This window comes from Atractosteus spatula, chromosome 1, assembly GCF_055471065.1.
Source record: "Atractosteus spatula isolate fAtrSpa1 chromosome 1, fAtrSpa1.hap1, whole genome shotgun sequence".
Lineage (NCBI taxonomy): Eukaryota > Metazoa > Chordata > Actinopteri > Semionotiformes > Lepisosteidae > Atractosteus > Atractosteus spatula.
The window spans coordinates 1,059,099-1,081,193 of NC_142706.1; the positions used below are offsets into that span (position 1 = coordinate 1,059,099).

Sequence of the window (22,095 nt, forward strand, 5' to 3'; positions counted from 1 at the left end):
CTAATTCACTTGTCTTTTTCCTTTTTTTTTTGCCAACCAGGAGCTGCAGGTAAGTTGCAGCCTGGTGCAGTGCGCTGTTCACTTATTATTTCTGCTTTGTCAGTCTTGTGTCCGTTGTGTGTGGCTAGACCTGCGCCCAGGAGAGTTACCACTCGGCCCAGGCCTTCAGAAAGCAAAGGGGAATCAATGTGCACTGTAGATTTCTGTTTTCTGCGTCGGTGTCCTTGTTAAATACTGCAAGACGGTTGCTGGACTGAGTGAAAGTTTGCTTGCTGTGCTGAGCAGCAGAACATTCATTCCTGCAGGGTTTTTTTTCTCTTGCACGTTTATGTGTTGCTCTGTTGCTTTATTGCAAAACAGCTAGGCTGTTTGTTGATTTAAAACAGTTAGGTTTGATCACTCTGGTTCCCTGCTGCAGCATCAACAGAGACAGTTTTAACCAGCCCAGTATCACTGCTTATAATTCTGTGGTCCAAACCCAGCATCCCGTCTGTAATCCAGTCAGATTTACATTCATCCAGACGTTTCTGAAGTTCCTGTGCTTGAAAAGGTCTAGGGAGATTAGACACCCCTGGGAAGATCGCTTGACAGCACCTTCCTGTGTTATTGGAACGTGCAGTCGTGTGCCCTGGAGATTAACCACAGCGCTCTTGGTGGCCCTAGGGGGAGAGCATGGACAACTTCAACTGGGGCGTGCGCCGGCGCTCTCTGGACAGCATCGACAAAGGGGACACCCCCTCTCTGCAGGAGTGCCAGTACTCGGGCAGCTCGCCCAGCCTCAACCTCACCAACCAGGAGGACACGGATGAGTCGTCGGAGGAGGAGGTACTGACTGCTAACCAGATACTGTCCTGCTCACCTGTCGTAAGTCACTCCTCTCTCGCTGGGGCCCCGCGCCCCTCTGCCTGCATGGTGTGTGTAGCGACCCCAGGCTGTCGGGCCGAGCTGCTTGCTTCTGCCTCTACTGGACCTTTGAGCATCCAGACTTTTTTTTCCATTTTTTATTAAGTAACACAGTTCAGGGTAAGTTAATTTGTGTTTCATGGGGGGGGGGAGTGTTGCAGGATCCCCGATGCTTACTGGGCTGAAACGGGCAGGGGCGCCCACAGTGGCGGTGGGCTGCAGGTGAGCTGCGGGCCCCGGTGAGGGGGCTGTGGCTCAGGAAGTAACCTTTCGACAGCCTGTTCTTTCACGGGCTGCTGCCTGAGCCCAGTCCGGCAGCCCTGATCGTCCAGAGCGAGCCAGCTGCCCAGCGCGCCGGGACGTGCTCATCGTCATGGCCCAGTAGCGCGCCCAGTAAAAAGCCCCAGGGAGCAACAGATTTCCAGCTCAGTAACTGGCCGTAAAAACCCAAAGCTTTACATCCTGTATCACTTTTTTTTTTTGTCTGTTAATTCTTTCAATCTCTCGCCTCCATATCTGGAGCTTCACCAACACCTAGTGACGAGAAACGTCGTCACAGCTTACAGGGAAGGATCCGCGAGGCGGGAAGACAGTGTAGCAAAGCCCTTTTCTCCTGGCGTTGGTTGCTGGTTTTTCAATTTGCCTACCTTGCTTCCTAATGCTTTTTGGCAGCAGTGGAATGCTTTAACAAACCTGCGACGTGTGTTGGCTGTGACAGTGGCTCGGATGGAGGCCAGCGGGTTATCCCTGCTGTAGGCCAGTGGGAAGCCTGTTACTGCAGCAGGCCTCTCCGCACTGAACAAGCACGCAGCTCGATGACGTCAGTGAGCAATGAACAGCGAAGTGGTTCAGTGAGATCCTGAGCTCTTCTCTTGCTCAGTGTAACACAGTGTGACCCTGCTCAGTTTAGCTCAAATGACCCCTTATTGGAACAAAAAGCCACAAAATAGTTAAAACAATTTTTTGTTGTTTGATTACACTGCAGCCCAGTCGCCTGTGTTGTGTAATAGAAATTGTTCAAACAATGCAGTTATGTTAGTTTTCAGTTATGTTTGAATTATTTAATCTGTTTTCAAGCTGGACTATATCTGATGCAGTTTTGAGAAAACAAGAATTTTGTTCCATCTCTGCTTTCTAATTTAGAAAGTTAGAATTATTTACCCCTTTAAGGAAATAATTGAGCGCATTTAAAGACGTACCTGAGCAACTGAGTGTGTTGCGCAATGTTTAGAGTTCAGAATCCAGTTTATTTGTGATACGCACAAGTGCAACGAACTGCTTATTCCGGTCATGTGAATGCTTGCCGCCGCCATGCAGACGTGTCTGTCCTGCTGCGGGCCGTCCGTGTGCCCTGGCTGGAACGGTGCTCTGTGTTGATCCCCTGCAGCTGAACAGCGACTCGGCCACGGACGACGCCGCGTCCAGCCACGTGGACTCCCTCCAGCAGTCCCAGGAGTCCTCCGGCAGCGCGGTGGCCGAGGAGAGCGCCCCGCCCGCGCGGGCCCACAGCCCCTCTCCGGAGCCCGCGCCCCCCGATAGCGCTAACAGCCAGCTGCCTGAGGTGGGACCAATCGGGAGCCGCAATCGGGGCTGGCACGTGGGGTCCCCCTAGCCTTCCGCGTCTCCGCCTCCCTCTTCTCCGGGAGGCGTCAGTGCGCTCCCCTGCGCCTCTCTTCGCAAGCTTCGCGGGGTGTCCTGGCTACTGCGCGCTTGACCTTTCCGCTGGGGCGGTGATCGCTTCTCCTTGCCTGTGGGTGGGGATGCCAGGTGCTCTCTCACGCTAAGTGCCCGCTGTGTGACCTGCCTTGTCGGCTCTGATTTATTTGTTGCTGCTCTTGCTCGGTGGGGGCTCTTCCTGCCGGGGGGCTGTCGTCTTGCCTGCTCCTGCTGCTCGGGGCGTCGGGGTGCTCTGTGTTTGGGGTGGAGGCTCTGTCTGTCCGCTGTGTGATTGGGGTTGAGATGAGGGAGCGCACCTCAGGCCTGCTGTGCTAGCATGAATTACATTCATGGCCTTGGAAGTCTAAAAACCCGGACCTGAAAAATCCCCTCCAAATTTCACCTTATTCTGACCTGAAAGGCCTGTGGACCTAACCAGAACCCTTCCATCCTGGCTGTCTCTGTAGTCTGTAAGTATATCAATACCAGGTTGTGACTGTCATGTGGCCCATGGCCTGATTGTGTTTAGACTGTGTGAATTTCCATCCTAACATGCTCATACGTGGTCTGCTAACATCCACTAACACAACTCCGAGTGGGGTCTGCTTTCTCTTTGCAGCGCTGGGGCTTTTCCGTCACGCCTTTTTCTCGTTGGGCCTTTGTCAGATGCAGGCCTGTTGACAAGGGTGGAAATGTCAGGGTGGGGTTTTGCGCAGTTTGCGTTTCCGGCCCGGGTCCGTCGAACGGCAGATAGAGAAGAGAGCGGCACGTGCCCCCCCGGCCCGCGGGGAGCCAGTTGTGAGGGCGACCCGGGACACGCAGAGCGCCCCACTTCCTGCAGGGCGGTGCAGGAGGAGCGGAGCGCCGTGGCGTCGGGGCTCTTGAGCCGGCTTGAGGCCCGAGGGAGAGGGAGAAGGGGGTCGGGGGCCCGGAGCACACGAGCAGGGCGGGAGAGGAAGAGCGGCCCAGCGTGGGGACATCTGGGCCAGGGGGGCGGGGGGCAGGAGTCTGTGAATGCGTGGAGAGGTCCTGAGAAGAATAAATGATGTTGGAGAGTCGGGGCAAGAGGGGTCCTCCTTTAAGGAAAAGCGTGGTTGCCAGTGTCCCTCTGCAGCGAGAGTCCTGGAGTCCCTGTGAAAGGACGCAGACAGGACATCGTGGCCAGAAGAGGTGAAATGGGGAACTATCTGCTTAGACGTCTCATTCCCACAGCTCTGGCTCTGTGTTCCCTGAATTGGTTGGCCAGTTATCTTCCTGATTCATGTGTCTTCTTTCCTGCGTCAGTCATTAGGCAAGTGCCGAGTGCCCCCGCTTACCCTTTGACTAAGTCTCTGGCAGCTTTTCCTGACTGGACACATCTTCTCTGTGGTGGGAAGTTAAGATTCGCAGTTCACAGCTACGTGTGGACAAGTGGGGTTTTGTCAAGCACTTGTTGTCTTACTGGACAAACAGCGTTTCAAGGAAACGCGTCTCACTCATACTGCGCCGCTGCAGGTATGAATGTGAGCTCAAGGGTAGTGCTCATTATAAGCATTGGCAGGCAGTAATGTAATGACTTCCAGAAGGGCTGAGATAGAACAGTCAATGCTGTTAGTCATCGTCTTGTGCTGGTGGCATGTGACCGTAAAAGCTTTCGATAACGCCATTCGTTTTAAGAGCCTTGGCAGTCGTCCAGTCTCCCCTTTTAATACATCCAGAATGAGAGCTTTCAGGCGGAAGTCTTTCCTCTCTGTTGAACCTGGTGCTGGTGCCCTTTGGAGGTGTGGAAGGAGAGAGGAAAGACGCAGAGGTACATAGAAACACGGCCACACTTCCAGTCCGATTTACAGTGCTGTTTATGACCTGGTACTCCCTCAGAACTGGAGGGACCTCACGAAAGCCACCTTTTCCCCTACGGTTTCAGTGGCTGCTGTTCTCCAGAATTGTTCCTCTGCAGTGCTGGACATAGTTAATGAGTTAATGAATGTTTTAATGGCAGAGGATTCCCATTAATGAGTTTGTTAAAGAAGGCAGTTCTCAGTGCGTTAAATCAAAAAGGGCTCCTTGTGCGTTGCGATGTGGAGCAGGGGAATGTGCAGTATGAGTTCCTGCGCAGCTCGGGCGTGTCTCGGCCCCTGGCAGATGTCACCCTGAGCTGAGGGAGCGCGGGGCGGCGTGGGCGGCCGGTATCGCTGCAGAGGGCCTGCAGACTCGGCTCCTGAGCGCGGTTTGGGTTGCTCTCTCCGCAGGATGGGAGCGCCGCCTCCGCCGCGGGGGAGGAGCTGAGCAGCCGCGGTGGGGAGGCCACGGGGTCCTGTGGCGCCCCGCCGCTGCCGCCGACCCCCGACCCCCCGGAGCTCCTCGGCCTCCCGGACGCGCAGGACCCCCGGGACGCCCTGGAGCCCGCACCCCCGCCGCAGGAGAGCCCGCCGGGGTCCGTGTGCGAGGAGGACGTGACGCTGGCCCTCAAGGAGCTGGACGAGCGTTGTCAGGAGGAGGAGGAGGCCGACTTCTCGGGCCTGTCGAGGTGAGCAGCCGCTCGGCGCCGCACCAGGCCCACACAGTGGGAGCTGGACTGGGCCCCAGAGTGGACAGCCGGACTGAGCAGCCGGACTGGGCAGCTGGCCCGGTCCACACTGGACTGGCATGCACAGCACCCTCGCAGAGCTCTCTTCTCAGGCGCCTCCTTCTGCTCATGCAGCAGCAGCCTCCCTCATCTGTATGCAGCTGCTGTGCTCAGCGTCCTGTCTCCTATCCTGTTCTCCATAGCAACCCCAAAAAAGCAGTGGAGCCTTCCGTGCTTATCGAGCAAGTGGCCTGGCCCCCCAGCTGCAGGGCGCTGTCGAGGTGGTGCGGAGGGGCAGGGAAGGACGCGAGTCTCCAGAGTGCAGCCAGGGCCCTAATGAATTAGCACTGCGGTCCCAGGAGAAGCAGTGATTAATGCCGCCGGCTAAGTGACTGCCACAGGCCTTGATATACGATAAGGAGTGCATCCCCGACATCTGCGCCAGACACCAGCGCTCGTTAAATTGATCGCTCGTGTCCGTGGCAATCCTCCAACTCGTCTTCTCCCTCAAGACAGAAATTATCCAAAGTCGTTTCTGGGGTTTTTTTAATCTGAAAGACTGGAATAAAGCTGCCCACTGCAGCCGAGTCATTCAGGGCCCGTTCCCCTAGCTCAGCGCTTCCGATGGCCGGGGCCAGCGCTGGCGGCTCTCCGCCTGCCCTGACTGCTGCGCGCGGAGCCCGCGCCCTGGCCCAGGCGGGGGGATGATGTCCTTCAGATACCTTTACTCTGTCTGCCTTGTGAGGCTGTTTGGTGATTATGACCTGTAAGTACCTGGCTTTCTGCTCTTTTGTTTTTTCCCCCCCCCCCAAGTCGATTTAAATTGAAAGGGGTGGACGGCAGTCAGAAGCTGTCTAGTACTGCGCTGTCAAGGACTTGTAAGAGTCCTGTACAGTATGTGCTGTGTTTGTAGTAGTTCAGGTGGGGAGCTGCGTCAGCATGCGTAGGCTGCAAAGGAACAAGTAACAGGTTTATTCCATGCTGAAAAAAAGAAGAAAGAAAACACAACGTTTCGGCCGTGGAGCCTTCTTCAGGTGTGAAGGTGCTGTGCTCGGTCCATTTGTACGTGCTTTTGCCCGTTTTAATGGGAGCGGAGAAGTCGTCTGCGTGTCAGATGGTGATGGGCTGATGACTTCCGCAGTTCTAATGTGGCTGTGTTTCATTTGCAGTCAAGATGAAGGAGACCAGGAGGGGTTTCCTGAAATCCAGGTGTCTCCTCCCCCGTCGCCGTTTCTGTCGGCCATCTTGGCGGCGTTCCAGCCCGTGTCCTGCGACGACGAAGAGGACGCCTGGCGTTGCCACGTCAACCAGATGCTGTCGGACACCGATGGGTCCTGTGCCGTTTACACATTTCACGTGTTCTCTCAGCTGTTTCAGGTCTGCCCGCGCTGCGCTGCGCTGCTGCTTTTTATCTGGTTATTGTTGTAGCCAAATACCAAAACACAGATTCTGTGGTACTCCTCAGAGGGGTTGTTTTCAAGAGTCATTAGTTTAAAATGATCCCCTGCCACGTGAGGCCTCCTGTATCCAGCAGTGTCAGGATAGTATCGCGAGAGAAGGCACGATGGCTTCATCTGTAGGTTCAGCTACAGGGGGACCGTACATGCCTTTAAATACAGGAGTAGTCGTAGTCCTTTATGTATATGAAATATGTATTCTTCCTTTCTCTGAGTGCGTAACTGGTTCATACAAGTGTTCTAGTGTGCTGAAGCGATGTAGCTGCAGCCTCTCCATCTCCGTCTGACCTGCAGGAGATATCCCCCCCACCCCCCCATAGAACGCAGCTCTGGAAGGGGGGGCATAGATCACAAACCACTTAAGTACCGCTGCCTGTGACAATGAAGGCTCAAACCCAGAAGATGGAGTGCATCTTTCTTTTGCAACAACAGAACATCCAGAGAAAATTCAGAGGCCTGACCAACGACTCTGTGAGCTTCCTGGGAGACAGCCTTCAGAGGATCGGAGCCAAGTTCCACAGCTCCCTGTCGGTGATGCTGACCTGCTCGGAGTGCCCCACCGTTTTCATAGACGCCGAAACTGTGAGTCACTCTGGCTCGGCCACTTTCTTTCCTTTTTTCTTCACCCGCAACATGATCTACAGTAGATGTTCCTGTCGTGCGTCCCGGTGTTTGACAGGGGCATGACAGCTTTGACTTTGTTTGAGTGCTTGACACAGCAGACACTGTACTTCGTTCATCAAGGAAAGGTTAAAAAAAAAGCCTAACAAAGTCTGTTAGTTCCCTCATAAAAGTCTGAAGTTCATCCCTTTTCTACAGAATCTCTCTGTACATGTTATTTTCTGCAAGGATTGACATATTGCAAAAACCATCGTATGCAGCATTCTGCTCTTTGACTGATTTCTAACAATCCCCAGGTTTTACAGAGAGAAACGCATATGTACACAGGAACACACAAGAAACAAAAATACATAAGGAAACAAGAAAAGTTACAAGCAAGAGGAGCCTATGCAGCCTGTTCCATAATTAATACTTAATTGATCCCAGAATCTTCTGCAGTCATTTCCTGAAGAAGTCAGGAAATTGGCTTCAGCAACAGGCACGATGGGAGATCAGCTGTGACGTCTGTGCTTCTGCTTATTTTGTTGTGGTTTATCTTGTTTTTTGAAGACCTGGTGCATGTGTGGGTGGACAGTAATTTACAACTCGTGTGCAATGTTAAATCATAATATGCACCTGGCATCCCTCAAGAATGTGTCAGAGCTGTTTTGTCCACTTTCCAATGAGCTGTGAAGGGACACCCTCTGTACTAAGGCGGAGATGCAGTGATTGCACTCCAGTGCGAGATCGCCGGTGAAGGGCGAGGTGTTGACTATGGCTTGGTATAGCTTGGCTATGGCGAGTCTCAGCTGTGTTAGAAGCCTGGCCCAGCCGCCTGTGCTGTTGGGATGCGGAGGCTGAGTGTCGGGTCTCTTCCCCTGCAGCTGGTGTCCTGCGGTTTGCTGGAGACGCTCAAGTTCAGCGTGTTGGAGCTGCAGGAGCATCTCGACACCTACAACGCCAAGAGAGAGGCGGCCCAGCAGGTGAGCCCAGAAACTCCCGTCTTTGGCCTCCCAAGTCGGTTACCATTCGCTGAAGACGTTGCGTGCAGCCTCGTCGTGTTGAGCAGTGCCACCCTTTTCTTTTATAAGAATGATCCCAGGAGGAAAGAAAAGACATGTTCATAAAACCCTCCAGAGGTCTTGGCAGCCGGAGCAGTTTTCTAAGTGCTTGTTTGTTTCTTTTTTGACAGAAAAGGGTGGCAAGATTAGGGAAACTTAAAAGGTGAAGGCAGAAATAAATATGTATCCTAATGTACTTGAACCAAAATCCACAAATTGTTTGTAAGAGTCTTTAGAGATCTGTAATGTTCTCTTTGTAGATGCTTCAGCAGGAACGCGAAGGCATCGGTATCTCTGCGCAAGTGATACGTTCTGATTTCCATTAGCAGCTCGACACCTCTGGCTTTTGTTACTTTGTTGTATTAAATGAGGGTTATTTTCAGTTAAATTGCTGCAGTGGGTAGTGTGTTTTTCCTGTGAGTTTGATTGCTTGGTCCACAGCCTTTAAATAACTGCCTGGAAGGTTGTTTTTGCCACTGGAGCTCTGGGACCAAGACCGTTGTCTTGTCTTCTTTACAAACCGCTCTGACATTACCAGTGCGCAGAGCTGGAAGAATTTCCCATCTCTTCTGCCGGTTACAGGAATGAGATCTGGTTACTCGGGGTTTGTCAAATAAATGGGCTGCAGCCAAGGCGGAAGTTGTCAGATAAAGAAGACAAACGAGGTTTGAAGGGGACCCTGGGCTTCAGGGCACTAATTGGATCAGACAGCCCTGTCTCTGGGGGATGCAGCTCTCCGCCCCACGTGCGCAAGCAGGCTCGTTTAATTCCCTAAGTACGCTGCTCTTATTAGATTTACTGCATGAGGAAATGCACACTGCTCGCCCCCCCTCCCCCTCCCCTTTCCCCTCCCCCTCCTGCGGAGCAAGGCCTACGGAAAGGCCAGCCCCGTGCAGGAGGATGGGTTTCCACTGCCGGCCACGGCGACAGCGCGTCCTGGACTGCCGGCGCAAGCCCCGCCCTGCAGGGGGTGGTAACAGCTCTACCCAGGACCATCTGTATCACACAGACGCACATGTGTGGGTTTTAAATATTTGCATTGTGATTAAATGGTCGGAAACCCACAGGCTTGAGTTAGTACACGGACATGGACCACCCAGTGGCCTGTCAAATCTCCTCCTTCCCTCTCTGGGCTAGTTCCTTAGGTGCGAGACTCCATACATGCAGAACCGGGCTCGTCTACTTGTTCTTTTGACCCTCTCGGTGCTGAGGGACCAGACACTCTCCGAGACTCAGGGAACAGGGTCTTCGTCACAGGCATTTACAGTCCCGGAAACCTCAGTCTCTCTGGAATAGCAGTCACTGTAAGCGAGACAGCTGTTAGAGAGTGGTCGCAGGACCAGGGTACAAACCCGCCTCCGTAAGGGACAGGGACAAGACAGTACTTCCACAAGCTGCTCCGCGTGTCGGTGTAATGGAGAGGCACGACCCTGGTGGAGTTATTCTGAAGCAGGTGCTTTCCCCGTGTGACTCTCACGGCTGTTTCATGTCCTTGCAGTGGTTGGACAACTGTAAAAGGACCTTTGGAGAGAAGGAGGGCTCCCAGAGGCCCAACACTGAGGCCCAGGTAAGCAAAGTGCCAGGCACAGCCTTCTGAATACAGAGTGCGCTGGAAACGGGACTGTTGGTGCCACTCTTAGATTTTTTTTTTACAACACTTGGTAAAGTCCATTTGAGCTGATCTATAATGGTCTTCAGCCAATACAGCTCATTTTCTACTCAACTGGCTGGTAAAATCAAATATTAAGATAAAACCAAAAGCATTGTTCAGTGTTTCCATGCTTAAGTTCTTCTCCTTTTTTTAGGCCTGCTTCATTGCTAGACTTATGACCCACGTATCGGCATGATGATGAAGGGTTAGGCTACCATTTAATCTCAAAGCATTACTGGAGAAGGTTCTCCAGAATGTTCAGGAAAGGTGCCAAACTATATTAAATATATTGAATCCCAATTCAGGAGATGGACTTGTTGCTGAGAAATAGTGAAGACAGAACCTCCTCGTTGTAAATGACAGCAGAAGGCTTCTGTCGAGATGCTTTGTGTGCCCATCAGAAACTCTCTGATGTGTATCCTTCTCTGCGGAGAGATTGACAGGTCTTTCTGTTTACTGCTGAGTGAGTGAGCCCTTCAGTCCGTCACCCTGACAGGGCTGTAAGGGCTCCTCTTTCACTCTTCTCACTGGTCCCACCACCCTGCTGTCAAAGGTCTTCAGGCTGCCTGTAAGCCTCTGTCAGATCCCTTCTGTGAAGCTCTTTATTGATCAGGTCACTGCACACACACCCCTGAGACGCTGCAGTGAGTCTCCTGTTGGCAGTCGAATTTGTTTTTCACCAGAAGTTACTGGGACACGTTTTGCGTTGTGCTGCTCTGCCGCTGCGTTTATATAAATAAGTGGTCAGGGGGTGCAGAGTGAAGTTTATTGTGATGCCGTGAAGTTCTGAGAAAACTGTTAGAGGGCACAGCGGATCTGTTGGCAGGAATATAGTATTCCGAACACCTGGAGCGTGGACAGGTTTGGCACGCTGAAGTGATGAATGGCCAGCCTCCAGTGGCGTCCGCTGTCTGATTTGAAAATCTAATTCGGCTGTACCTTGCTCTCTGTGCTCCAATTTCCTGATGGCCTTTTTTAAAAAAACACCTCCCCCTTCCTTCTTATGCTCCGTTTTAACCGTAGACCCAGGCCTGTTCCTTATTTCCCCTGTTCAATTAAAATCCTCCTGTGATGCTGATAGTTGGGTCGTTTCATCTGGACACCACAGTCATATGATGTCTGGTGTAGCAGTTGAGGTGTCCAACCCACTGGCCCCTGTTTTCATTAGCACTGCTGCCTCAGATGTCATTTGCACCCTGGCAACATTAAGGAGTCTGTGTGAGAATTCGTGATCCTGCATTTTAATTAAAAAAAGGAAGAAATCAAAAGCTGTTTAAAAAAGTGCCTCGGCAAAGGAAATTATCAATAATTTAGAGAGCAAATACGAACCTTGGGTGGTTTGTTCAGGGTGCCGGCTCGCTTCGCTGTTGCGTGTGTTAGAGACGCCAGGGCTGAGAGCTGCTCTGAGAGTCTGCTCCCACAGCACAGACTGTGGAGGATTCAGGCTTCAGAAGGCAAGGAGACTCACAAGCGCCAAGGCTCTCTTTAATTCCACCACAAGCTTTTACTGCATTTCAAAAACATTTAGTAGGATACTGGTGGAGCGTCAGAGCTTGTGTCTGTGGCTGACGTCTGCGTTGCCCTGTATATCCACACCTGTGCGTTGAATGTGTTGTGTGTACAGGTGGGTTCTCTCACGGAATATCTGCCGTGTGTCTCAGGTTTGGATTTTCACAGCTGTCGCGCGGCACAGTTTTCCCCAGTAAAGATCTGACAATGACTTTTTTCACCAACAAGACTCCAAACCCAGTCGAACAGAACCCTGTACTGAAAGCTACCCCAGAGTGAGAGGAGAAAGGGTTTCCAGCCCAACTTACTCTTTTTCAGGCTACACGTATTGTATTTTAGTATTGTTTCCTCCTCTCTGTTCTGGTTTTTAAGTTGTGAGCTCACTAATTCTTGATTCTTCTTTCTTTGTGTTTTTGTGACCTGCTCAACCTCTTGCTTAGCAAATGGAAGTTCTAGCAGTAAGTGGTTCTTGAATTTTAGACCTTTCTAATCGTGTCAGCTGGCCAGCCGGTCCTCATCCATGTGGCGTTCGTCTCTGTGGTGCGGCCATGCCCCCCGATGCCTGGCGTTTGCTCGGTGCTGCCCTTCCTCAGCCCCCTGCGCTGTCTCAACTCCGACCTCTTTAACACCGTTACCCGTCTCTCCGGCGATCGCAGTAAATAATCGCTGTCGTGAAACGGGCAGCTCCCTTTAGTCACGTAGCAAGTCGGAGTACCTTCTGGAATGGCTAAACTTTACTCCTCATGCACCTTTTTTGGTGCGTCTTAAAAATCCCCCGACAAAAAAATATAAAATACCTGAGACAAATTATAGGTCACAGTTGTCTGGACAACTGCAAAAAATATACTAATGACCAATTTGTTTGAAGAGGTGTGTATTACAGTTTGGGCTATTACGAACCCTTCGAACTGAAAGCTTATTTACATGGCCTTGTGCATTGTGTGTGTGCATGCCCGTGACTTCATCCTTGTGTGTTTCCTTTCATTCGTCCTGTCTGTCCAGTCCCTGTTGATCAGTAGATAATGTAACACCGCAACTGGCATTTCCATTTTTCCAAAGATGACATTTAGTCGAGTTAGTCGCTGCTACAGCTGATGGCTTTAATTGTTGTCGGTCGCCCATCAAACATGTTAACTCTGCCATTCTCTTCCCCGCATCTAACAAGTTACCATTTCTAACTGCGCTGATTTGATTTGAAAAAACAGGTCGGCAGTTACTTGTTTTGTGAGTGATGTCTAGAAAACGTGGGCCCCCGTTCATTGACTTCTCTCGCTCCCAGGAGCTGGAACTGTGCCGGAGGCTCTACAAGCTGCATTTCCAGTTGCTGCTGCTGTTCCAGGCCTACTGCAAACTCATCAGCCGCGTGGACGCCATCAAGAGAGAGGCGGAGGTAGGGCTGGCCTGGTGCACATCTCTTCAGCTGTCAGCGGCCGCTCACAGGGCACAGTCACAGGTTATGAAGGCTGCAGGGCAGCGGGGTTTTCAAGCGTCTAAGGTCAGAGTTGCACAGCTCTGTGCATTATCGTCAGGGAACCAAAAGGATGCGTTTCTCCCCAGCTTGCGTAGCTTTAATTGGTCTTCGCAGTGAGGCTGCAAACCCGCAGTGACAATCGGCCCCCCAGATTAATCCCCTTGTCAGAGCACAGAGAAATCTGTGCTGACAAGCACGCCGAATGAGCTGCGGTTCTTTCCTGTTTGAGCAACCGTTTAGTTTTACTGTCAGCTCAGACCGATTCTAACGTATCCTTAAGGCGCCCTCTCCTATTAGTTTGCGCCCGTCTCTGGAAGCTGTGGGTTTGTTTTATCAGAAAGGGTAATCATGACTTCACGAGCCGTGAAGTAAGAGTTCCTTTTAATCGAAGGGAACAGAAAGTTACAGAAAGTTGTTTTCTTTGTAATAGTAGTACTTTCACTGGACGAGTGACCGGAGAGTTGGGGCAGGTGAAGCAGGAGCAGCTCTCCTCGGATCTCAGTCCTGAAGGCCAGAGAGGCACATGCCCTTCTCTGTCCCAATCACCACCCCAGCTCGGGCCGCTCTGGCTCGTAAAGATTGGACGTGACAGGACTGCACTGATTGCTGTAGCCTGTCACTGAGGCTGGGTGACTTATTCGGTGGGGGTTCCCGATACCTGTCCCCTCGAGTGACCCCGGCTCCCAGTGAGGCGCCTCTGATGTGTGCTGTGTCTCCAGGTCATCAACATGTCGGAGGAGCTGGCTCGCCTGGAGAGCTGTCTGAAGGAGGCCGAGGCGGGCGGAGAGGAGCCCGCTGTCCCCGATGCTGCCCAGGCCAGCCCCGAGAGCGCCGTCCACTCCCTCCTGGAGAGCCTGAGGAAGGAGGACTTCGGCACTGCGCTGGCACAAGTCAAGGCCTTCAGGTGAAGCCGGGCGCCGGAGTCCAGATCTGCACGTCACGTGGCACGATCAGTTGTGATTTAGGAAACTACCTGAATTTTATTATAATTTCTTTGGTGTAGGGAACTAGCTTTTCTCCTCAATGGATTGATTCTAATAACCACAAGCCATAAAATAAACGGGAGTCTTTTTAAAAGGGACCTGGAGTCCCAAGTTCTTAGACTAGTTATTACATTTCAGTTACAACATAAATTCATTGATAGGATAGATAAAAAATACACATTTCAAAGCAAGCACAAAATTGTGAACTTTGTGAAAGTACTGTGAGTCGCCACGTTGTCGCAAACCTCGGGTCTCACCACGGGCGAGAGTGAGAGTTCACACACATTGACTTGAAGCTGCCCTTCCTGCTCACTAGTCACTGTGATGACTGATGTACTGTGATGTACGAGCAGATAAGTACAGTTTGTGCAGCAGGCGTTTCACTGCAGAAAGTTTCTAATGTGGTCTGCATGCAGAGTTAACTAGTAAGTAGTATTTGTCGACAAAACCGTCTGGAAGTCAAGAGCAGTATTTCTGTTGGATTAAGAGATGTGTTCACAAGCCAGCTTGTTTACAGTGTCACAGGGCCACTTCACCTCACTGGGAGTTCTGTTCCCTCATTCTGAATCACAGAACATGGCTCTGTGAGACCTGGAAATTTTGTCTATTTTGTGATGGAGGTTTTACAAGATATTGTGTACATTTTACTTTCATTCTGGTTTGAAATGCACTCATCAGTGCCGATTCTTTCTGACCCCGAAATGAGAAAATAGTGTTGCTGTCCCCCTTTAAAGGGTAATAAAAGCCGAGTGAGGGGAGCATTCTCATGAAGGCTCATGTAGGCGTGGCGACTGACAGGTGCCTGTGTCCCCGGCCCCCGCAGGTCCCTCTGGCCCAGTGACATCTTCGGGAGCGCCGGCGACGACGCCGTCCAGACGCTGCTGCACATCCACTTCCGCCATCAGACGCTGGGGCAGACCGGCAGCTTCGCGCTGGTGGGGCCCAGCCAGGACCTGTCGGAGGCCGGCGCGCAGCTCATGGAGCTCAACCTGGAGATCAGGGAGTCCCTGCGCCTGGCGCAGGCCCAGCGCCCCGCAGCCCTCCTCAGCACCGGGCTGTGAGCCGGACCCACTCGTCCAGGACCCGCGGGACTGCCTGGCGGGCCAGCACGCGTGCTCGGAGCCGGGCTTCACCGGGCTTCAACAAGGGCTAAAGGATCTTTGGGAATTTCTCCGTGGATTGTTTTTCCTCAGAATAAGCCAACCGTAAAATTCAACCGCAATAATCTCGAGGACGGAGCAGCCGCTGCGCAGAGAGGGAGCAGGCGGAATGACGCCAGACGGGGCTTCCCAGCCTGCCGCTATAAACCGTGGCACGAGTAACGGCACAACCCTCAGCGCCTGGCCGCTGCGTGGTGTCCCTGTGACGCGGGTGCGAGCTGGGTTTGTGCTGCGATGTCTGGGGTTCCTGTAAAGGCCGAGAGCTTGCTTGGTTAGAAAGCACCGCAAGAATGTTTTTTTTTTGATAAATTTATTTTTTATTAGAGCTAACATCCTTCTCGTGTGTAAGTGTTAGGGTATTTAACGTGTAATTTTAAACTGGGATCTCCCAGGGCTGTAAAAGAATTAATATATCTGTTAACGTTATTGAATTGCTCTCCAGGGGACTGGAGTGTTTCCCTGGACAGCAGTTCTGTTACAAATACTGATGATAGCTAACCAAAAAGTAGCTGCGTGTAGAGAACCTGTATATGTGTAAAGATATATATATACATATATTCTTACACATATTTGCTGAACAATGGCAACATCCATTATGAAAATGTCAATAACTTATTTTACTCTGTAAATATTTTAGAAATGTATAGTGTAAAACCAGTATTTTTTTCTTGTACATTTGTGCAATGCACTGTTAATGCAGAATAGGTGTATAAAGCTGATGCAAAAAAAAAATAACAGGAAACTTATCTTATTACTTGGTCCCGACTTAACATCAGGATGAAGCCAGGCTGCCCGGGTGTTGGGTTTGGCCTGAGCAGCGGGCAGGGGTACGAAGCGAGAGGCGTGCAGGTGTGGGGTGGCCCGCACTGCCAAAACTCGTTGTGCCAAAGGTGTGGGCGGCGCGGCGCGGACGACGGCGCTGTCGGCTCTCTTCCCCGCGCGCCGGAGGGAGGGGCACAGCTCTGTCCCGTTTCCCTTCCACTGTGACCCCTGGGCTCCGCGCTCCAGGGCGGAGAATGTACTAAACGTGTGTTTTTTTTAGCTTTGCAGTCGTCTGGGGACAGAGCCCCCTGTAAGTGCTAATTATGAAAATAACTATAGATTTTTATTTAATGCACTGTGCACGCTGGCAGACTGCAGAACATGTACTGAAACTTCAGACTATAGGAACTTGTCTTGGCACATTAGCAATCACTGTATCCATTCCACTGATCTGATATTTAAACTCTTCTGTTGGCTGTTTGGTACTTTTGAATGCTGTTTTAATTATTTAACGCATATATATTTACTGGGAAAATATAGTTTTATTTAGAGGTGCATTACACTTTTTTTTCAGCTCAGATACAAGCCTCTTCCTTCAAATTAAAATCTCAGTCAGACTGAGTTCTACAGCCAATGTGTTTAACGTCTTAAAGCATTAAAATGTTCACAAGGTGTAACTGGACAGAAGACGAAAGTCTGATTTGGTGCCAGCTGCTGTTGAGTAATGGCTGGGGTGTCTTCTCCATTTACAAAGCTAAACTTTGCCTTGTGCTGCTGTTTCTTCAGTGGGCCTTGCTGCCATGGCAGCTAACCGTGTCAAATCTGAGGATGTCTGCGCTCAAGTCAGAAATAATTACATGCGAAAGCAGCTCCCAGTCAACTGTCTTTGCTTATACTCAACCAAGGTATTTTATTTTGCTAAGAGGTCAGAGGTTCATGCAGCACTTTAAAGCAAAGGATACTGTAGCATTGGGTCACAATTCACAACCCAGACGGGGGGGAAGGCCAGCTTCAGCGGCCATTCCTGGGAGAGGTGCTCACGACCACAGCTGCCTGAGGCCCTGCTTGCCAAACAAGCTGGCAGCGCCAGGACGATTCGCTGAAGTAAAGAAGAGGCGCCGTTTTAGTTACCGCTGTGGTTAGTTGTGATTCGTTCGAAGCACGGCCTTTCCTCCCTCTCGGGAAGAGCCTGGGTCCATCGTCATGCCTTTTCCGCCACTTCTCCATGCTGAAGCGACCTCGCTGCTCTGAGCGCGACGGGGACTCCGGGAGGAGCACTCGGCCACACGCCCACATTCCTCCCTCTCCTTGACCGACCACTGACGAGCCCTTCCTTTGGACTCATGACGACAGGCCAGTGAGAGAGGTGGTCCTAGCATCTTGCTTTCTCCAGTGTGGTTGTGCTCTGAGCAGAAAGACAGCCCCTGTGGCTCAAAGCCTTTATTTGACTTCTGTGTGGGATCCCTCCATTGCACAAGTTTCACAATAACCTGGGATCAGAACCGATTGTGGGTTTCTGTTTTATTGTAGAACAACCATCAAGATGTAGGGTATTAAATCACAACAATTGACTTCGTTCTGGCTAAACATGTTTATTTGATAGCGAAAATGTAAATAAAAGAAATCTTTATAATCTGAGCCTCTTTTGTTTGGTTCCCTAGTGTGTGGATGTTTGGCGCATTTCCTCCTCTGTGCTTCCTGCAAATGGAGACAGTCAGCTTCTCCCCGAGCTTCGTCCTGCCCACTGGACCTGAGCTCCTCACTGCCTGCTGCTTCACTCTTCCAGCCTGTTCTAAAAAAAATCTGCTTTATTTGCCGTTTGATGTTGATGACAGGACCAGCACTGTGTTTGAACCATGGGCGAGCTGCGCTCGGAGTAGCTACAGCAAGAGGGTGGAGATGTGTACTCCCTGCAGATGTGCCTTTGCTTCATTGTGTGGAGCTGGTGGTGTAAAGGCTCCTAGTTTGGCCCTGTGGCCCCTAAAGCACAAGGAGTTAGTGAAGACCCACCTCCCCTCCCAGTGAAGTCTGGAACCAGGCACCCCCCGCAAAGGAGAAGAATTGAGGAATCGGCTCACAAGTGGAATAAAGAGGGAACGTCATCCTGTCGAAGCCCACTTTCTTTCCAAACAGCACCCTGGTACCTTTGCCTACCTACCCCATCAGTATCCTAAGTCAGGATTCTGGGGGGGGGGGGGGGGGGGGGGGGGGGGGTAGGAGTGGTTTGGAAACTGGGCCAGCACAACCATGATTTTCTTAAGACATCACTCCATGCCCCTCTTGACAGACCAAGTCTCACTCTGCTTCCACTATAGCGCAGAGAACACTAGCAGGAGGGAACACGTGCAGAAAACATACTAAAATAGAGCCCTTTTTAAAAAGGGATTTAAAATGCAGCTACAGCTCTGACCTACTAAAGCTCTGATTTCTTAAGTTCAGCTCAATTAACCACTCCTAGAACACTGAAAATGGCTGAATATCTTTTGCCATTTCACGCTAAAAGAAATGATTCAGGAGCTGTTGTACAGGACCTTTACCTCAAATCCCCTCCACCCAAGTCTCAATGTAGGCAGAGGGCTATCCACTCCCTTCCCCAGCAGTCAAAGGCTGCATCCTTCTCCAGCATTGTCCTCTGCAGCAGCATCTCAGCTTTTTTTTTTTTTAAGTATCACATACTTACATAACCTCATTTTAGGCATGCCCTTCAGCAGAGTGAAGTGAAAGATACATTAGCACATGCACCCATGCTGCAGTAACAGGAGTCTTCATGCGCACAGATAGCAGTTCCAACGGGCAAGTCTGCTGCACTGACGAATCACACCCCACCCAGGCCTGCGCCAGCTGATAGGGTTTCAGAGAACAGCCCACCCGCACAAGCCAACTGCTGCGGTAGCAACTCCCATTTCTACTAAATTAGAACTCAAGTCTGACTGGGTAGTTCTGCTAGCCCAGCTAGAGAGCCCTGACATTGGTCCCACAAAACCTGTAAGGAGGTAATTTAGGCATTTTCTACAGAAATTGACCCCCACCACCCCACCCCAAGGCCTCTGCACCTAGGTTAGTGGCTTACACCGATGTTACCAACTTGTCTCAGGAAACGATTCAGCTGCAGTTAAGGCTAACTTGTGTAGAGAGTTTAACAAGGAAATACACTAGTGAAGCTTTTTGAGATGCAAAGGAACCCTCTTTAATTAGCAGAAACTGACAATCCCCCCCTCCAGCTTGAAGGAGGGTTTTCATTTTCCAACACCATCTCAAGCAGGTACATACTGCAGCTGTTCTGTGCTGAAACAGCTTTTCCATGTAGCACACACAAAAAGCACAAACCAGACAGGGCTTGAAATCAACATGATTGAGTGAGGAATAAAGTTCACAGCACTTGCTCCAGCTCAGGAGAAGCTGGACTCGAGGGTCATTAGCTGAAACCGGTTAAAGTTTGAACTAGGTGCACTTGCTCAGAAGCCTTTTAATACTTGAGCTGAAGCCTCATAGAAAAGCCTAGAGCAGGTAGGGGAAAAAAAAAAAAAAAAGTCTGCCCATGAAACATGAGCATTGCTGGACAGAACACAGGAACCAGCCAGCATCTAATGCAACAGTCAATGGATCAGCAGCCCTAGAATGAAGCCCATACATCTCACTGAACTTTTAAAAACCACAGTCTAGGTCACAAGTCTGAATTTTTAGCTGAAAGACCAATACTCCATTTCACCCTGATCCAAAACATGAGGACACAGAGCATCCAAAAAGTTCTTGCCTCTTCGGCCCAGCAGTAGGCACGTGCATTTCAACCACTAACAATCAAGGAGGAGTGCCATCTTTCCATTTATTTTTTCCCCATAACAGTTCTTGCAATTGCCAACAAAAAGTCAATGAAAAAAAAAAAACTTGGGACTCAAAAAAGCTTACATCTGCACAGTAACACCAGACCCCAAGGGTCGGTTTCCATCACTGCAGTATGGCGCGATGAAGGGCGCCTCCTGCTGGCGGGGCTCAGATGATGTACTTGAAGCTGAAGGTGCTGTCGCAGGACAGGCGCTTGCCCTTGCAGCGGCCGCACAGGTCCTGGCGGTGGGGCCGCTTGGGGTCGACGTGCCGCATGGTGGTCGGGCACGTGCACCTGGACTGCTTGCAGGTCTGTCGGAGGAGGAAGCCACACGGGTCAGCCTCACGCCAGCTCGTGGGGATCCCCTCCCTCGTCCGGAGCCGGCTCGGCACCGTCTGAACACGGGCTCCAGCAGAATCCAGCCCATACCCTCCCCGGAAGGAAGCCTCTGCTCTTATTAACCGTGGACCGAGCCCCTCCAGGAGCCAAGCGTAGCCGATACCCCAAAGGCATTCTGGGCCACAAGTTACTAAAACAGAACTGAGGAGCTGCTTCCAGGGGTTAAATCAGCAAGTGAGCAACTCAAGTCAGCCCCCCCACGTTAAGCCCGTGTGATCTGGAAGCTCGTGTGTCTGGGACCTCGGGTGAGGAGTTAAACAGGTCCAGAAGCCATGCCCCCCCCCCCCCCCCCCCATCAGCACTAACCTGGCACGTGATGTCTTCCACGCGGTAGGGATTATAGGCCTTCTGGCACGTCCTACAGAACTGCTTGAAATAAACCTATTACAACAAGACACAAAATTAGTTTGAAATTCCCCCCCCCCCCCCCCAAAGCAAGGAATGAGAATCGTCACATCACTCACCTTGTTGGTCCCCTGCACACACCACACGTACGCACTCTCCCAGCGGAGGTTACAGTCTCTGCAGTGATAGTAGCCATACTTCTGCTCCAGGAACTGCCAACACAAAACCTCACCAAGTGAGCAAGACGGGATTTACTCAACATGAACAGTAGTCACCTAGCTGTTCCTGGAATGTTGTCTACACCTGCTCTTTTAAAGCACCAGTTTTCATTCCCTTTAGGAATTAATAATAACCTCCTATAGATTCTCCTCCCCCAGTTAAGTGACCCGCAAAGACTTAACTGAACCCGGTTCTGGGATGCTGGTCTTCTGCTTTTTTTAAAAAAAAAGGCAAGCAGATTAAACCCAAACAAAAGATTGACAAGCCTCATCTGCAGGTCATGCCAATGAAACGAGACCAGAACGACTTTAGCTTGTTTACACACATTGCTCCAGTGTTGGCAGGAACATCAACAGACCGGTGTTCTTAGTGCTGCTTTAGAGCTGAAAGCCAGGATTTATCACAACCTCATCGATCTTTAATAAGCCTGTAGATGTGGAGAAACCTCCGAGCCAGGCCTGGGAACAGGGATTCAGACTCCCCCCCCAGTAACCTCTGGTTCTGGGACAGCAGACGGGTTTCTGGTAGCGTTTCTAGCCAGCAGCGGTTTAAATCTGCCAGGTTTCTTACTGTACACCGCACTGAACACTGCGAGTCGTCTTTCTCGGGACATGAAGCCAACTACTCAATAGAAGCCAGGAGCCAGCTCGCCGTCAGCTGCACGGCTCACCTGAAATCTCACTCGAGCCTTGGCGTTCGTCACGTCTTGGTCTTTCGGGACGTTTTCGGTTCTGCTCGGCGGCGCCTCCTTAACGCCGCCGGCGTCTTCATCGTTGTCGTCATCGTCTTCGTTGTGGTCTCTCTCCGGTTTGGCTTCCTCTCCGGCTGCCGGCTCCGGCTCACCCTCCGCGGATGTCGTCCGGCTCTCTTGCCCCTCGCCCTCCTCGCCGGCCTGCTGCGGCTCATCTGGGTCCGGGGGCGGCGGCGGCCTCTCGCCCTCGTCCTTCTCTTCCTGCAGGAAAGAGGTCAGCCGCCTGGAAGCGATGGGCGAGTACACGGCGAGGGTCCTGGGAAAGCGCACCTCCTTCTCGATGCTGCTGACGGGGCTGCCGGTCACCTGCACATCCTGCCTCCTCCGCCTGAGGGCCTGACGGGTCCGCGCCGGCAAGGTCCTGGGGCCCAGAGAGCACTGCACGGAGGCGTCCGTCTTCGGGTTCACCTGCACCCCGACGTCTTTAGTGTTCGCCTTCCTCAGCCTGGGCGTCAGGTTCGGGTTGATCTGGGACAGGATGGACTTCAGCTGCGCCCTCTGGTGGTTGTCAAAGTAACTCTCCGTGTCGCCATAGCTGGACAGGTAGCTCTTTTGTCTCCAGCCCGCCCCCCTGGGCCTGGGATTGAAGTACCTGTACGAGTAAGGGTTGTAGGAAGAGTACAGGTAGCTGTCTGCATACTCGTCGCCGTACGTAGCCATGATGGATAGCCAACTCCACCCGCCTGCCCGGGCGGCTTTAAGAACCGGCGCTGTTCGTGAGCCGATTGGCTGGCTCTGCGGGCGAGGCGGGGCAGGTCAGGCACCGAGTGCCTTTCATTAACCCCAATTAACCCCAATTA

At 51.6% G+C, this 22,095-nt stretch overlaps 2 protein-coding genes across 14 annotated transcripts in view; one reads left to right on the forward strand and one right to left on the reverse strand.

Annotated features, from left to right (window-relative positions):
- fryl (furry homolog, like) overlaps positions 1 to 17,396 on the forward strand; it is a 128,693-nt gene extending 111,297 nt beyond the window's left edge. For 8 of the 13 annotated variants that reach the window (XM_088917020.1, XM_088917011.1, XM_088917029.1 and 5 more), the window contains 11 exons: positions 664 to 864; positions 2,291 to 2,464; positions 4,788 to 5,065; positions 6,274 to 6,481; positions 6,994 to 7,143; positions 8,046 to 8,144; positions 9,721 to 9,789; positions 11,823 to 11,840; positions 12,662 to 12,772; positions 13,573 to 13,757; positions 14,660 to 17,396. In XM_088917020.1, the coding sequence (XP_088773146.1) occupies positions 664 to 864; positions 2,291 to 2,464; positions 4,788 to 5,065; positions 6,274 to 6,481; positions 6,994 to 7,143; positions 8,046 to 8,144; positions 9,721 to 9,789; positions 11,823 to 11,840; positions 12,662 to 12,772; positions 13,573 to 13,757; positions 14,660 to 14,897 (1,731 nt within the window). In that variant the 3' untranslated portion in view covers positions 14,898 to 17,396. Of the gene's footprint in view, positions 1 to 663; positions 865 to 2,290; positions 3,030 to 4,787; positions 5,066 to 6,273; positions 6,482 to 6,993; positions 7,144 to 8,045; positions 8,145 to 9,720; positions 9,790 to 11,822; positions 11,841 to 12,661; positions 12,773 to 13,572; positions 13,758 to 14,659 lie in introns of all 13 variants that reach the window. The other 5 variants (XM_088916960.1, XR_016091089.1, XM_088916952.1 and 2 more) reach the window with 5 other exon arrangements.
- A 2,352-nt stretch (positions 17,397 to 19,748) lies between these two features.
- zar1 (zygote arrest 1) lies at positions 19,749 to 21,955 on the reverse strand. Its single transcript, XM_088921623.1, has 4 exons — positions 21,215 to 21,955; positions 20,445 to 20,537; positions 20,287 to 20,361; positions 19,749 to 19,892 (listed from the first exon to the last, which is right to left on the reverse strand). Exons 1-4 carry the CDS (start codon positions 21,953 to 21,955, stop codon positions 19,749 to 19,751), a joined length of 1,053 nt encoding a protein of 350 aa, XP_088777749.1.
- Between the last annotated feature and the right edge of the window lie 140 nt (positions 21,956 to 22,095).

Coding starts and splice junctions, on each gene's coding strand:
- zar1 (XM_088921623.1), bottom strand. CDS start 21,955: ATGGCTACGTACGGCGACGAGTATGCAGACAGCTACCTGTACTCTTCC. Junction 20,538..21,214: donor AGGCTCGAGTGAGATTTCAG/GTGAGCCGTGCA, acceptor TTGTGTTGGCAG/TTCCTGGAGCAGAAGTATGG. Junction 20,362..20,444: donor GTGTGCAGGGGACCAACAAG/GTGAGTGATGTG, acceptor TTGTTGTAATAG/GTTTATTTCAAGCAGTTCTG.